Genomic DNA, 15,415 nt, shown 5'->3' with positions numbered 1-15,415 from the left:
AACCTAGGAGAAAAACTGAAGTAAATGCAAAATAAGAAAAAAGGCTAAAGGCTGGGGATTTAGCTCAGTGGTTCTACCTCCTGCCTTGCAAGCATAAGGACCTGAGTTTTCAATCCCCAGTATCAAAGACAGAAGCAAGGCTAAAGATTTTTATTCACCTTTAATTTTGACAAAGGTGAAGTGGTGAAGTTGTGAAGAAATACGAATTCTGACAGCCTTGCTCTTTATTATATGCCAAGTGAGGGGAGTATTTAGGCCCGCCATCTACAGCTTTTGGAATGTTATATAAGATAATACAACTGTTACGCTTGAAATGTATTCCTATTTTGAAATGTGTGTAATGCTAATCAACATTAGCTATTAGTTTTCAGCAGGAGTTTTTCATTGGCGTATAGGAAGCAGTGAATAATGTATTTATTAATGAAACATTTTCGGATAACCATCTTGGATTATCTACTGAGTTAGACATTTTTCTTCTCTTTGCTCAGAAATTCCAATTCTCATAATTTATTCAGTAAGAATTAGATGTGAGATATGTGACTTGCGATAAAGCCTGCACAGAAATTTCTACCAACACTGTATGTTCACTTCCCCCTGGCCAGTGGCAATGCCTTCACACTTGTCAGATCTTCTCCTAAAACTAACTTTGCTTACTGTGTGCCTCACTGTGCTCTTCCAACCTATGCTGTACCATTCTCCAGAAACATTCCCGAGCTCATTTGACTTGCTCTCCACCTCTTAAAGACCTATATTCTTTGTTTGTTTGTATGTTTGAGAGAGTCGGACTTTACTTCAGGCTGAACTTGAACTTGCTATGTATTCCAGACTGGCCTCAAATTCCCAGTGATCCTCCTCCCTCAGCCCCGGAAGTGCTGGGATTACAGGCCTGTGCCACCTCGCCTGCCCATACTCCTTTTGTGTGTGGAGATGATCTCCTTCTTTGTGATGGCTGCACCTTCTGTAATGGTGCTCATTCAAATGTACAAGTGACCACGTTGGACTTGATGTCTTGGTTACTTTTTCGTTGCTGAGACAACAAACTCAACACCCAAAGTTAAAAAAGGAAAGGGTTATTGTAGGTCACAGTTTGTGGAGGGTTCAGTTCAGAGTTGGCTGGCTCCAAGGCAGGGTGACGCGGCAGGGGGGCACCACAGAGCAAGCGGGCAGAAGACAGCAAACAGAAAGTGATGAGCAAGTGCCTCCGTCTCTTTTCATCCACAGCCGCAGCTGTCTTCGCGTACACACACGGGCTTCATAAATTTTCTCTTCCACATTTTCCGTGTCTCCCACATGTCTTGTAATTTCTTCTGTTTTTTCTCCTTCCACTTACTAATGTCTGAGACTTTAGTTCTGTAGTCATTCTCACTTCCTCTTATCTCCTCTGCCTTTGGTATCAGATTCTCCTCCTCCTAGTAAATTACTCAATGGATTCATTGCTTTTCTTTACTAGAAAAAGGGGAGGCAAGAACAGCACCAAGAAAAACAGGTTGGCCTTGAAAGTATGGAGTCACCATAAATACAATGCTATCAGGGGCTCTTCAGACCCCTGAATACCTGTAGGGAGAGCAACAGGGAATGAGAGAGAGAGAGAGACAGACAGACAGACAGACAGACAATACTCTGTGTGCAGTGGGGGACTGGGAAGATTGACAATGTTGCGCTCCATCTCAACAATGTATGCTGCTCCCCAAATTCTTTCACTAGGTTTTTGGAACTAGCAGATGTTTTCCCAGCTGCTATTGAGTGTCGCTACTGAAGGCTCAGGGAGCTTTCCCCAGGACTGGTCCTTTCCTTCTGCCTGGCATCTGTCATGACTTATGTCAGAGATCACTTTCTATCAAGGATTTTGGTTCAATGTATTTCATAGACCACAATGCAATATATTATGCTTTGTGTTTTCCAAACAGGCCTGAATCAAAAGGACAACGTACAGAGGCATATATATATGTGTATGTATGTGTGAAATATATATATTTATCTTGACTGTCCCCTAGACCTCCGAAGTCTAGCCTCACTGGCTGGGATGCAGGGACTTGCCATTAGCCCTCCTAGTCCAAGCCACTTGACCTACCATTTTCCCTTTCTCAAGCCATGTTCTTTGTTGTAGGGACACCTGCAATCCCTCTAAGATGGTCATGCTCTTTGATCCAAGTCCAGGAATTTCTTGGTAGTGATACCATAAATTTGCGATCCTAAACTCAGTTCTTCTCCTCTCTTGGAATTGTGGACCCAGCCAGTGGTGGTAGCACATGCCTGTGATCCCAGCACTGTAGAAAGCTGATGCAGGAGGATTGCAAGTTTGACCCCAGCCTGGGCAACTTGCAGACTTAACAAGACCCTGTCTCAAATTTTTAAAATGTAAACAAACAAGAGTAAATGACCTTGAAGCAGAGGTTTACTTATAATATTGCAATGGCTAGGACAGAGCTGCTGAAGAGCAAGCTTACGGTAGGGAGAAGCTTGAAATGGCCTTTGCTCTGCTTACTCTTAGGGGCAAACTGGTCTGGGGCCAGTTAAGGACGATGGGATCTTCATTGATTGGTGTGCTCCAGGTCAATCAAGGTCTTCCCCTTTGTTGCTGGGATGAGCTGTCACTAGGGTGAGCTGTTGCTAGGGTGAGCTAAGGTTCATGGGGTCTAGAGCTTTCCAGTGAATGCATGCAAGCAGGGCTCTAAGAATAACTGTTCCACACCAGCAAAGGTTTCACAAAGGGCAATTGCCAGTAAGTAAGTGGTCATTTTTATAACTGTCTGCCACATCAGGCGAGCCGTGTTAGCCCTACGTCTCTGGCTATCTCCTCTTCTCACTGTCTCTACAGCGTGGCCCTTCCCTTCCCTGCCTGTCCCCTCTGTGGACCTCCGATTGCCAGAACACTTCCCACACTTCTCCCTTCGTGGGCCAGCTGAGAAATCGTCTCACCCTCCTACAGTGAGGGTTCTCAAAGGTTATTCTTGGGAGCCTCTTGGTAGGTTAGGAAAGTGACACCCAAACCTTAGAAAACGGGCGCTTACCCAAACTCGCCCGGCAGGGAGGGCTCCCGGTTCATTCTCTACAAGTTTCCGCTAATTCCTCGCTTCACTTACTGTACGGAAAATATTCCAAGATGGCCTCCTCCAAAGAGGCGCCCGATGGGCGTGGACATATTTCTCTCTAAGGAGCCCACGAAATCCAACAGTCGGAGTCCTTACGCCCTCGTCGGCCGCCGTAGATTTCCTGGGTTTAAAGACCAGAAACCGGAAGCGTTCACCGGATTCGCCTTAGCCACCTGTAGGACTTGTTGGGTTCACCTGCGAAGTGAGTGTGTGGCTCTCTTCGTGGAGTACGTTAACAGGCGGAGAAATTTGTGTAGAGCGGAACTGGAAGGGGGGTGCAGGACGTGTGCCTGAAGTTGGGGCGTCCTGTGGTCCATCGTGGGAGGTCAGAGGTCAGATTTGTGGGTCACTCAGGAAGGCGCAGCGGTCGAGAATTGTGGAGTATTTGTCAATGAAAAAGTAATTAGGGTTCCACGCAGGCCTCCACGAGAACCCTGGGGGTGGTGGTCCGCGTGGTGGAGGTTTGGGGTGCCGAGAGCGTGCGCTTTCAGCGTCCGAGGATCCCCAGGCGGGGGCGGGTGGGTCGGAGACCGCGCGCGCGGAGCCCGCGATCTTTCTGGCGCGGCTCGAGCTGCCGGACCTGGCGCCGGGCTGGGTCTGCGGGTTCCCCAGGCGGAAATAAGGAGCCTTTCTCACCCGTTTGTAGAATAAGTTTGCAGGCTTGCAGACCCCCGTCGTGGAAAAATAATTTTTAGGACGCGTCAGTGGAGGTAAGAGAGGGGTTTATTAGGACGGAGATTTAGGTCGCACCCAGAAGCGGAGTGCGGGCGCTCGGAGAAATGAGGCGCATTACAAGTTAGAACTGGGACCATTTGTGGCTTGGCACCCCCCCCCCCGTCATTAAGCCCATTCAACAGGTATGGGTAATTTTTTAAAAATGAGATAATTTTGGGGGTTTGCTCAACCTACTCCTCTATCGCCTGCCCCTTGCTTTCTCAATTAAGTCAGTTTGTAGATGAGGAAATTTGGATGTGATGGGTCTGGTAGGTAAGGAGTCTTAAATTTGACCAAAGGAGTGTTGATATATATTGCTTTGGGTAACTTTTCTAGAAATTGCAGTCTTAAAAGTGCAATTTTTAAAAAAGTTATGATTTACTTGCCTCCTTTCTGTCTTTTATTTCTTCTGTCCTACTTCAGGCCAGCCTTATGAATGGTGTGTTCCTCCATTCAGTTCTTATATATACATATATTTTTGGTACGGGGGATCGAACTTGGTACCTTGCCTCTGTGAGGCAGGCGGTGGAACCACCTCCCTTCAGTTCTTAAAGCCCAAAGATGGGAAGTTTAGGGAGATCCAGGATTAAGTCAGTCTGAAGCAGTGAGATTTCTGTAATTATTCCATTGGTTATAAATTAAAAGAATAAAGAGTCCTGGGGTGAAGGTCTTCAACTGATTGTTTAGGTTCTTGGCCTCCAAATAGTAAGTTGATGGATCTCTTTTCTTCTGTTCAATAATTCATCGTACTTTCTGTTCTCAAATGTTTTGAGAAGTGGTGAAAAATAATTGTACCACCAGTACCTTCTCTCGCTCAGCTTAATGAGAGTGTGTTTATCACTCACTTTCAGACTTTAATCTCATTCATGAGGAGCCTTCATGGCAATCTTCTGAGGCCCTCTTCACACTATTGCACCGGAGTTATGTTTGACCTTGAATTCTGAAGGAATACAAACTTTCAAACCACACCAGTTGGCAGTTGGGAATTTAGATTTTTGGGGATGTTCCCGACCTTGTCTGATAAGAGTGGCTCACTGTGTTCCATTGTTCTTTGAAACAGTGTGCTTTATCCTGAACACCTTTCTCCCAAGATTCTGGCGTTTTGGTGTGTTATGAGAGTGACTACATCACCAGCCCCTGTTAAAGAACCTGGGCCACTGTGTCTCTTAAGAAGGTTCCAGGGCCGGGGATTTAGCTCAGTAGTTCCACTGCCTGCTTTGTGCAAGCAGAAGGTCCTGAGTTCAATTCCCAGTACCAAAAAAAAAGGTGCCATGATTTTCATCATTTCCTAATTGTTGTCACAATTTGTTTGTGGGGAATTAAGCATATCCTGTGTGACTTCAAGGAAATAGGACACTTGAATAAGTGTCTGGTGTTTTGCAGGCTTTGCCATGTGTACTTTTCCCCTTTGCTCATTTTGCTTTGTATCTGTTCACATAATACATCATAGCCAGGAAAAGTGATATATGTTGAGACTTCTGAGGCCTCCTAACGAATCACTGCACCTAGAAGTGGCCTTGGAGGTCCTGGAAAAACCTGCCTAACAGTTACCTTTCTCCTCTTCTAGTACATTCTTTGGTGTTCCTTGCCTTGTGGCTCTGCTTCTGTCTTCACCTGGTGTTCTCTTTTTCTCCCGAAGAGGTGTTTCTCCCTGGTATGTCTCTTACAAGGACATAGGGCACATAGTGGGATAAACTAATCTTGAGATCCTTAACTCAGTTATATCTGCAAAGGTGTATTTCCAAATAAGATCACATTCAGAGGTTTGTGGGAGTTAGGACATGGAGTTATCTTTTGGGCAGCTACCATTCAACCCACGTTATGCCATACAAATGGGTATGTAAGCACATATGATTTAAAGGAAAGTCCAGATCTTCATCTTTTCTTGGATTCCCAAATTGACGTGTCTGAGAAGTCCTTCCCCTACCCCACTTTATTTCCTGGTGGTACTAGGGATTAAACCCGGAACTTTCACCCTGAACCATATTTCCAGTCCTTTTTTTTTTGTTTTTTGTTTTGAGACAGGCTCAGACTTGCTATACTCCTGCCTCGGCCTCCTAGAGCTAGGATTATAGGCATAGACCATTGTGCCCAACTGAAGTTCTGCATTTGAGGCTTCCCACCATATGGCTTCTCGTTTCACTTTCACTTTCTTTTTGACACTACTTCTGGTTCCCAAAAGAAAAGCACATGTCCCCCACATTCAGTGTGTCATGTTTTATTGCCCCAAGACATAAAGATTTTAGGGCACTAAATACAGGGAACAGTTAGAAATACTGACCTTGACTTAAGTTGTGTTAGCAGTAGCAGCAGTACCTGGGCTGTAGGGAATGTGTCACCAACTGAACTTGCTCTTTATCCCACAGATCCTGCTACCTGAGCAAGAACATTCAAGTGACATTTCCTGGATGTATATATCATCATTTCTTGGGATACCCTTGACCAAAGACTCAGATTTCTAAATAAAAATTTAAGGCACAACCAGAAGATACTAAAGACAGAGCATCTCAGTTATTGGATGTTCCTGAAGTAGAGGAAAATGACAAATGCCCAGGTGATTTTTGGTTTCTTGTATTCTCAACTTGATTTCTTGATGGGTTTGTGAAGGCCCAAAGAAATCATTTCATTTAAATGAAAAGTATAAATCAGAGAAAATGGGCTCTGACTAGAAATAAACATAGGCCTTATCTTTAAAAATCAGGACAGAGTGGAATGAGCAAATAGTAGAGCTCATTTGGGCTGGGCAAATAGTAAAGCACTTGCTTAACGAGCATGAGGCCCTGGGTTCCATCCCTAGAGCCACACACACTCAAAGAAATATATTTTCCATAGAGTTCATACTGCATGATTTCTTCATGTTGAAATATAACATGTGACTGAAGAACCTTGTTAGTTATATTAACTGTCAGCTTGCATCTGGTGTCTCTAACATCCATTACCTCCAGAGAATCACAGTAAAAGAGGATGTGCATGGACTCTGAGGAGACACAGATCAGTTCCTTAGGGGATGTCAATGTTTCATGGCACCAAACTGAAGGAGCTTTCTTTTCTGGTCTTTCTAGACATGATGTGATAGACTGTCCTTAACAACATTCCACTAAAAGACATGCAAGCAGGTTTTATATGGCTGTTTATTTATTTTTTAGTATGTGTTTGCAGTACGTAATGAGCACATTCATCATGGCGAATTTGTACATGTGCAAAACACATCTTAATTTTTTTTTGGTCTCTCTTTCCTCTCCTCCAATCCTTACAAAATGATTGTTCTGTGTCCTCAGTGGGACTAGATAGCGTAGAATTCAATGGAAACAGCTTTTCAGGAGAACAGAGCCTGATGGTCTACATGCCCATGAGTTTATCCATGAATAAAACCTAACACCTGGAAAATGGAGGGTTCACCTGGCTTTGAAAAGACCTGAATGAATAGGTTCTGAGGTGTTTGAACACAGACTTGGTCACAGAGAGTTGGAAGTTCTGATTGGTAATGGCTTGCATTGTTAACCCAAAGCTTTAGCTTTTGATCCTTATCTTGACAATGCAGAGCCCTTCCTTGTGTTCAGATCCAGTTATTAACTCCTCTTGTCTTATGTTAGCTTTCCATTGCCAGGACAAAATATCTGACTACCTTCCTTGTGCTAGACCCCTCCTTTCTTAAGTGCTAGAAGTTGCAGTTTTGGGGATGCTTCTAAACCACAGAGACTCTGTTATTGCCTTTATTTTTAAATTACATGAATAATTCATTTTAGTGTAATAAAAATGTATATATTACATATTCGTACGTATGTATACACAAGCATATATCTTTGTCTTTAGCTTCTGACACAGAGCCCTAAAAACCCTTGGAATTTCCTAAGTTTATAAAGAGTATTTTGTTCTTGTTGTTTGAACTACTCACTATATAGTTCAGGCTAGCCTTGAATTCACTATGTAGCCTAGAGTGACCTGGAACTCATGGTGATTCTCCTGCCTCAGGTGCCCAAGTGCTGGAATTACAGGAATGTACCACCATGCCTGGCAAAAATATCTTTCTTTATTCCTAATGTGCCCCTCGAGCTGGCCTGTAATCCCATTATTCTGAGAGGCTGAGACAGTAGATCATAAATTCAAGACTAGCCTGGGCAGCTTAGTGACTTAGTAAGACCTGTCTCAGAATTTAAAAATAAAGAGTAGGGATAGAGGTCAGTGTGAAGACCAGAACCCAAACCCGTATCTAAGTTGATGCTTATGAGTTGACCCAGGGTGGGTCCCTAGATAGTTCAGGATGAAGGCTGGTCCCCAGAAACACCAGTCCTTGATTACAGGTCTGAAATTGTCAGTCTCACCCCTACCCTGGTTCTTTCACTAGTGGTCTATTTTATCAGTATTGCCTACCTTAAGGAAACCTCCATAACCACCACCCTGTGTGGCATTTGGAGAGCTTCTGAACTGATGAACACAAGTAGGAGAGGGAGAGTGTACACCAACTACACGGAAACAAGCCCCATGCACTTGGGACCTTTTTTGAACCTCACCCTACTTCCCTATTCATCTGGTTAGGTGTGTTTATATCCTTTATAATAAAATGTAGTGGTAGGTATAACATTTTATTTAGTTTTATAGATCGTTCTAACAACCTGAGGGAACAGGTTAAGGCAACCCTCAAGTTTGTAGGAAGTTTGACAGAAATGTAGGTAACCTGGGAACCTGGTGCTTGCAACTGGCATCTGATGGAAGTACATTCTGGTGTAGCTGAGCTATTAAAACTGTGGAGTCTGATGTACCTCTAGGCAGTGTTAGACTAGGATCGAAGTGTGCAACACCCAGTTGGTGTCAGAGAGGCAGAGAGAATTGCTGTGAGAAAATATACTGTGTGTTGTCAGAACTACAGACTCATGGATACATCTTCAGTGAAAAGACTCAAATTATCCCAAGGGCTGATCAAGCTCTCACCTACCTTTTGAGGGGAACTACAAGGAATAAAAAGAAAGACAGAGATAATTTTCAAGATACAAAGGAAGGACTGGGTGGAGACCGGCCTCTAGTGGAGACACTTAAATAAACCTGTGATTGGCCCACTTTTATTAACCAGTGAGAAGCGCAGGAGGGGTAGCACATGTTTCATGGAGCAGCAACTACAGAATATGAATGGATAAGGATTAAGTTAATGAGGAACCAGATTTTCTTTAAACCCAAATACCTGTATATTGATAACCACCCTCAGCGGAAACTGTTTTGCCCCAGTAGTGACAAGAGTTACTAGCATTCCACTGTAGCCAGGGGATATGTGGCCTTTCACATACTTCCCTCCCATAACATGGACCTCGACCTCTAGACAGATCTGAATTATGTAGTCTAGTCCCCAACATTACATAGTACACATAGTGAAAAAGTCTATGCATAGTTTTTTCCTAATTCTTTGGTAGCCCATTAACAGATGCTTGTTCTTCCTATGTTCTAAGTTATTTGTGCAGATACTTGGGTGTGTGTTTTCTCTTCCTTTGTCCGTGTGTGTGTGTGTGTGTCTGCACACACATGTGCTTGTGTCCTTACACATTCATCCATGTATGTAATCATTGGCATGTATTATGGCTCTTCTTATGGTCAACAAATACTTGTCATCTGATTAGATGTTATGGCATTGTTCACACGATGGGATCATACTGTGTCTTTCTGTGTGGACCACATGACTGTGTCAGTCACATGACTGGTTCAGTTATTGGCAACTAGATGTTGAGACACATCCTCCAGATTTATCAGGGTTGCAAAAGGGTTTAATGGCTGCATATTTCAGAACCTCTTGACTTTCTGAATCCATTGGTGACTGCCCAATTGCAAAGTGTCTTCACTGCTTCTTTCACAGTATATTGAAAAAAAATAGGAATTACAAGGCTCATACATATGGCGTGATGAAGATGAGCGGAATACTTCTTTGACATTCGTTCCCCTTTAGTAAGTGGAGAACCACTCACTAATGGTACTGTGTTGTTTCAGGAGTCACTGACACTGGAGGATGTGGCCGTGAGGTTCACCCAGGAGGAGTGGCAGCTCCTGGGCCCTGCTCAGAAGGACCTGTACCGGGAGGTGATGCTGGAGAACTACAGCAACCTGGCGTCAGTGGGTGAGGACAGCTGCCCCGTGTCACTCATAGGGTCCCCCGTCAGTGGCTTTTCCTTTCTCGGCTTCTGGAAGCTTTGGTCTGTCTGTTGTGCTCTCAAGGAGTAGATTCTCAGCCCATCATCTGGACCCAGAGGAGGAGGTGTGATCTTCCCTCATGTTAGAAAAAAGCTTTTAACTTTCCGTTACGCACATTGTGTATGCCCGGAAATGTACCATTCTCTCATCGTCAGAGATGCCTTGTGCAACTGAGTGAGCCCACATCTTCTGTCATTCCCACTCACAGTGTTTGAAGCCAGCAGGCCAGATGTCCTCTCTGTGTTGGAACGAGGAGAGCCACTGTGGACATTAGAAGATGAAATCCACAGTGAAGCCCATCCAGGTGAGCGAGCGAGGAGCAGCAGGAAGGAAAGGCAGGGAAAACCATTGTCCCGTCCATTAGAAAAAGCGCCACACTTGTGACTGTGTGAGCCTCCACGCACCCTTTCCCACACTTGACAGTTTTTTTTCTCTGCAGGAGTTTCTTAATTTTATTTAACTGCTTTTTTAGCTGTTTTTCCATACTCTGAGCTTCTCCAAAGATTCTGTTTTCACCCTCTGGTCTGTCTCATAGGCCTTCAAACTTTACTACATACATTCATATCTCTGTGAGGTTTCCCAAGTCACATTTTTCTTAACATCATCTTATACAGAGTAGCTTACCTGTCTCCGTGGCAACTGCCTTTGCGATTGCACTGTACTTATAAGGAATGAAATCATCTTCCTTCCAGGAAAACCCCTTTCCTCATCCTTTTGTAAATTGAGTTTCTCCTGTACTTGTCCTGGCCTTCCTGGTATTTCCTTAAATATTTTCTACTCTTTGGGGTCCCATGTTTAAGTTCCCTTCTATTCCTATTCTTTTTTAGTATATGTGCTGCCGAAGCGAGCACTCTATTCCTATGCTTTGTGTAATTAGGAAAGATTTCATAAAACTCCTAATTCTCAATTAGCCTAAGCAAAATAGAATCTCATGATTGCCTTCCTGTAATTCATTTGTGTATTTGTTAATTCTCATATTTCTATCAGTTCAATTTAGATATTGCTGCTGGATTCTTTTCCCTGAGCTTTTGTTTCTCCTTGTAGTCTGATGACATTAAGTTCTAATTAACTAGATTACTGTAACCTGGAAGTTTCTCTTCTATGAAAGACCTATGTTCCCACTCTCTGAAGGGAGGTGGCATTGTTACGGTTTGAATGTTTGTATCCCTCTGTAATTCACATTGAAACCTAATCCCACGTGTAACAATATTAAGAAATAGTGCCTTTAGGGTGAATTAGTGACCTTATAAAAAGGGTTTGAGGGGTCAGATTTGTCTCTTTTTGCCCTTCTATTATCAGGGCATATCATTGACTGCCCTCTGCCATATGAGAACATAGCAAGAAGATACCGCAGACACTCCCTGTTTAACAACAGATTTCCATTTATGTGACTAGGCTGTTAAATGAATCAGTTGCTAAATGAGGGATTATATATACTATAGTATGTACATTACAATTTTCAGAACAAGAATGGTCAAAGGAAATTCCAACGTGATGATTTTGCTTTTATTTGCATAAATCTTTATTGTATATGTATAACAACATAAAACTACACACACTATACAGTAGAATTAGCAAAAATTACAGTACTATATAAACCAGGTGTACTGAACAAAATAAAACATTGAAGCTCCATAAACAAGATGCATAGAACTTTAAAAAAAAAAGACAGGTTGTAACTACAGTCATTAAACAGGTCGTTACATGAGGGGGCCTAACTATGTGATTGTAATTGATAAACTCAAATGTAACACATGATTTAATTTAGTGAGAAACAAGTATCTTTCTCGAGCAAAGATTGAAGCAAAACCAGGACAGATCTTCAGGAGACATTTACAAATTAAGCTTTTGACTATGTAAAATTTTTTTTGTACATTTGTACAAAGATAAAATGATTAGTAAATAGAGGCAGAATTGTAGAAATTCTGAAGAAATGTTTAGTGTGGATGGAGAATGATAATATAAAGTTTTTTTTTTTTTTTTGCAGTACTGGGAATTGAACCAGGGCCTTCACATACAGTGAGCTACATCCCCAATATTAATTAATTAATTAACTAATTAATTAAAAATTTTAGACAGGATCTTGCTAAGTCACTAAGTTACCCAGGCTGGCTGAGCTTGAACTTGCAATTCTCCTACCTCAGCCTCACAGAGTGCTGGGATTACAGGCTTATACCACCGTGCTTGGCTGTCTTAAATATTCTGTGGAAGACTTAAAGTTAGATTTTGAATTAAAAAGATAAGAAGAAACAGGGCAAGATAGTATGAAATTAGAAATGGGTAAGGCTATGTGGGAACTGTCAAAAGATTGGCTGGAAACACAGAGACCAGTGTTAGGTGTTTGTTGGGAAATGGTGGTGATGGTTGCACAGATGTGAATGTGCTTATTACCACAGGTCAGTACACTTAAAAATGGTTAAGTGGCAAGTATAATCTCTAACTGTAATAAAAAAGTTTTTAAAAAGGAGATAAAGAACATTTATACTTGGAATTACTTTCATATAATATATGGAGTCTACTAAAGTGCCAGCTATTCTTAAAACAATTTTATTTCATATGATATGAAAGGATCATTGTTCTTTCTTTCCTAGAAATTGAGAAAGCTGATGATCATCTGCAGCAGCAATTGCAAAACCAAAAAAGGCCAGAGAAGGTGGAACAATATTATAAACAGAATGCACTTGGAAATGTTCAGAAGTGCAAACATCATTCTCCTTTAAGGCCAAATCATGACTTACTTGACTTACATGGAAAAATTTTGAAACCAAATTTAGGTTTACCCAACCAGAGCAGAAGCTATACCATAAAAAAGCTTGCTGAGTTAAATGTAGATAGGAGATCCTTTCTCTGTGATACTCATGAGCAAACTCATACTAAAGTTGAATCTCATGAAAGTAGAAAACCTACCAGCACGGAATCACAATTCCCCAAAGACCAACAAACATACACAATAGAAAAAGCCCACGAATGTGCTAAATGTGGGGAAGCTTTCCTCGAGAAGTCTCAGCTCACTGAACATAAGAAAATTCATTTAGGAAAGAAACCCCATGAATGTAATACCTGTGGAGAAACTTTCTACAAGAAGTTCAACCTCATTGAACATCAGAGTGAACGTAAGAGAGAGAAGCCCCATGAATGTGGTGAATGTGGGAAAGCCTTCTTCAGGAAATATCAGCTTACTCAGCATCAGAAAATACATACAGGAAATAAGCCTCATGTGTGCCCTGAATGTGGGAAAAGTTTTGCCAGGAAATCACCACTCATTGTGCATATGCGAATTCATACAGGAGAGAAACCTTATGTATGTAGTGAATGTGGAAAAGACTTCATTCAGAAAGGCAATCTTATGATACATCAACGAATTCACACGGGAGAGAAACCCTATGGATGTACTGACTGTGATAAAGCATTCAGCCAGAAGGGCTGCCTCATAGCACATCAGAGATACCACACAGGAAAGACGCCCTTTGTATGTACTGAGTGTGGAAAATCCTGTTCACAGAAGTCAGTGCTCATTAGACATCAGAGAATTCACTCTGGAGAGAGACCCTATAAATGCAGTGACTGTGGGAAAGCCTTCATTACAAAGGCAAAGCTCACTCTCCATCATAGAACTCACACAGGAGAGAAACCCTATGGGTGTGATGAGTGTGAGAAAGCCTACTCCTACATGTCATGCCTTGTTAAACATAAGAGAACACACAGCAGGGAGAAATGCAGTAATTCAGTGGAGGTAGAAAATTCTACAGTGAGTCACACCTTATCAGACAGTAATAAACTCACGCAAAGGAGAAACCCTGTTAATACAACTTCCGTGATCCCTGATGCGTCAAACATCAGTGGGCTCCTAGAAAATCAGAATGTGGTCCCTGTGGGACAGCCAGTGGCCAGATGTCCACCCTCAGGAGAAAGAGGATTTGTACCAGAGAGAAGCCTTATGAATGTGGTGAATGTGGTTGTGCCTCCAGTCACTTATTATATAGTATTTTATGTTGCAAACATGTAGGAAAAAAAAAAAAACATATATTCAATGTGGAAAAGCCTTGCTGAATATCTGCTGGTGTCACCTTTGAAATTCTATGAATACAGAAACTAGGAAGCCTTTTCTGAAATATGGACCTTGTGAATAATCACCATAGATTACCATGGAGCTTGTAATGATATAATGGTTGGGAGGAAGCCTTTGCCCTCGAGGGGTGGGGTTACATACTGTAGAGAAACTGGGAAGGTGGTAACTGGCAGGGCCTAAAGTGGTATCTTCTGCCTTGCCCATAGCAGGTAAAATTATATAAAAAAAACCAGCAAACACACTGTGAAGTGCCTTTAGTAACAATATTTCACTGATTTTAGGGCCGGGGATTTAGCTCAGCAGTTCGGTGGCCTGCCTTGCAAGCGCAAGGACCCGAGTTCAATCCCCGGTAACAAAAAAACAAGAAATTTTTTTTTTTTTTCACTGATTTTGAGGCAAGTCCTATGAAAGGAAGGATGTTTAAGATTTTTTTTTTTGTACCAGGGATTGAACTCAGGATGTTGTGCTTGCAAGGCAGGCAATGGAACCCCTGAGCTAACTCCCCGGCTAGGATGTTTTAAGATTTTTGTTCCATTTCCAACCTCATACTGGACAGGATACCTGGAAACACATCCCTATATACTGTGTTAGTGATTCCATATTTAAAAGCCTCAGGGACTGAGAGTACAGCTCTAATACAGCACTTGCCCTCTATGACCAAAGCCCTGTATTTGATCCCCAGAACTGGAAAAATAAATAAGCCTCTGCTTCATATCATTTGGTTATCATGTATTCATTTTTATTTGTGAGTTCTTTTGCATTTTTTCTCCCCTCAATTATTCATCATCACCAAAGATTATGTAATTAGCTATTGCATTTCTTTGGCTCTAAATTTAAGTATTATTTCAAAACTAAGTCCTGTGAAAAGTTAAGAGTGGGGAACAGAATCAGGGAGCTCTGCATTGCTAGGATCCCTCATGATGATATTTGGCTCTTCAAGTCAGGTTGGTGATGTCATCAGATGTCAGATGTGTACAGGAAGTGGTGTCCTGGACCAACAGGCATAAAGCTTTAGGTCAGGCAACAAACAGGTACAGACACACTGAGTCACACTACTCCACTTAGCCCAACTCCTGTCCTATAGGGTCCTGAGGGAAGGGCACTAATCTGTCAACAAGGATGTGGCAGCAGAAGCCTTGGAGCAGGCCTTTGTTAGGTCATCCCCAAACTGGTCGCCTGAGCTATTCTGACAAAGTGCTGCATCTACTCTTTTGTCTCAGACTTAAGTGGCATGCTCATCTTGTCAGTAGTTAATGTCTTGAGCTTCCCAATACCACAGTACACACTCACGTAACTCATATTACCGTTCACCAAAATGAGAATCTGGCACCTGCCCCTAGAAGGGAGCTGGATGTGTCCTACTTTAACT

General features: G+C 42.3%; 1 protein-coding gene across 6 annotated transcripts; it reads left to right on the top strand.

Annotated features, from left to right (window-relative positions):
* Positions 1-3,221: 3,221 nt before the first annotated feature.
* On the top strand, positions 3,222-14,378 carry Znf649 (zinc finger protein 649). Of its 6 annotated transcripts, none has more exons than XM_010616993.2 (6): positions 3,256-3,294; positions 5,374-5,460; positions 6,173-6,360; positions 9,777-9,903; positions 10,186-10,281; positions 12,569-14,378. In XM_010616993.2, exons 3-6 carry the CDS (start codon positions 6,346-6,348, stop codon positions 13,981-13,983), a joined length of 1,653 nt encoding a protein of 550 aa, XP_010615295.1. In that variant the 5' UTR covers positions 3,256-3,294; positions 5,374-5,460; positions 6,173-6,345; the 3' UTR covers positions 13,984-14,378. The 6 variants fall into 6 exon arrangements, with proteins under 6 accessions (XP_010615293.1, XP_010615297.1, XP_010615295.1 ...); XM_010616994.2 differs by lacking the exon at positions 5,374-5,460 and adding an exon at positions 3,739-3,802 and having other exon boundaries at positions 3,257-3,294; XM_010616991.2 differs by lacking the exon at positions 5,374-5,460 and having other exon boundaries at positions 3,222-3,294.
* The last annotated feature ends 1,037 nt before the right edge of the window (positions 14,379-15,415 follow it).

The sequence above is a fragment of the Fukomys damarensis genome, unplaced genomic scaffold (assembly GCF_012274545.1).
Source record: "Fukomys damarensis isolate Sample0158 unplaced genomic scaffold, DMR_v1.0_HiC HiC_scaffold_19, whole genome shotgun sequence".
Classification (NCBI taxonomy): Eukaryota; Metazoa; Chordata; class Mammalia; order Rodentia; family Bathyergidae; genus Fukomys; species Fukomys damarensis.
The sequence above is the reverse complement of the archived record's forward strand: the minus strand, read 5'-3'. Positions and strand labels throughout refer to the sequence as shown.

Coding starts and splice junctions, on each gene's coding strand:
- Znf649 (XM_010616991.2), top strand. Junction 9,904..10,185: donor CAGCAACCTGGCGTCAGTGG/GTGAGGACAGCT, acceptor TCCCACTCACAG/TGTTTGAAGCCAGCAGGCCA. Junction 10,282..12,568: donor CCACAGTGAAGCCCATCCAG/GTGAGCGAGCGA, acceptor TTTCTTTCCTAG/AAATTGAGAAAGCTGATGAT.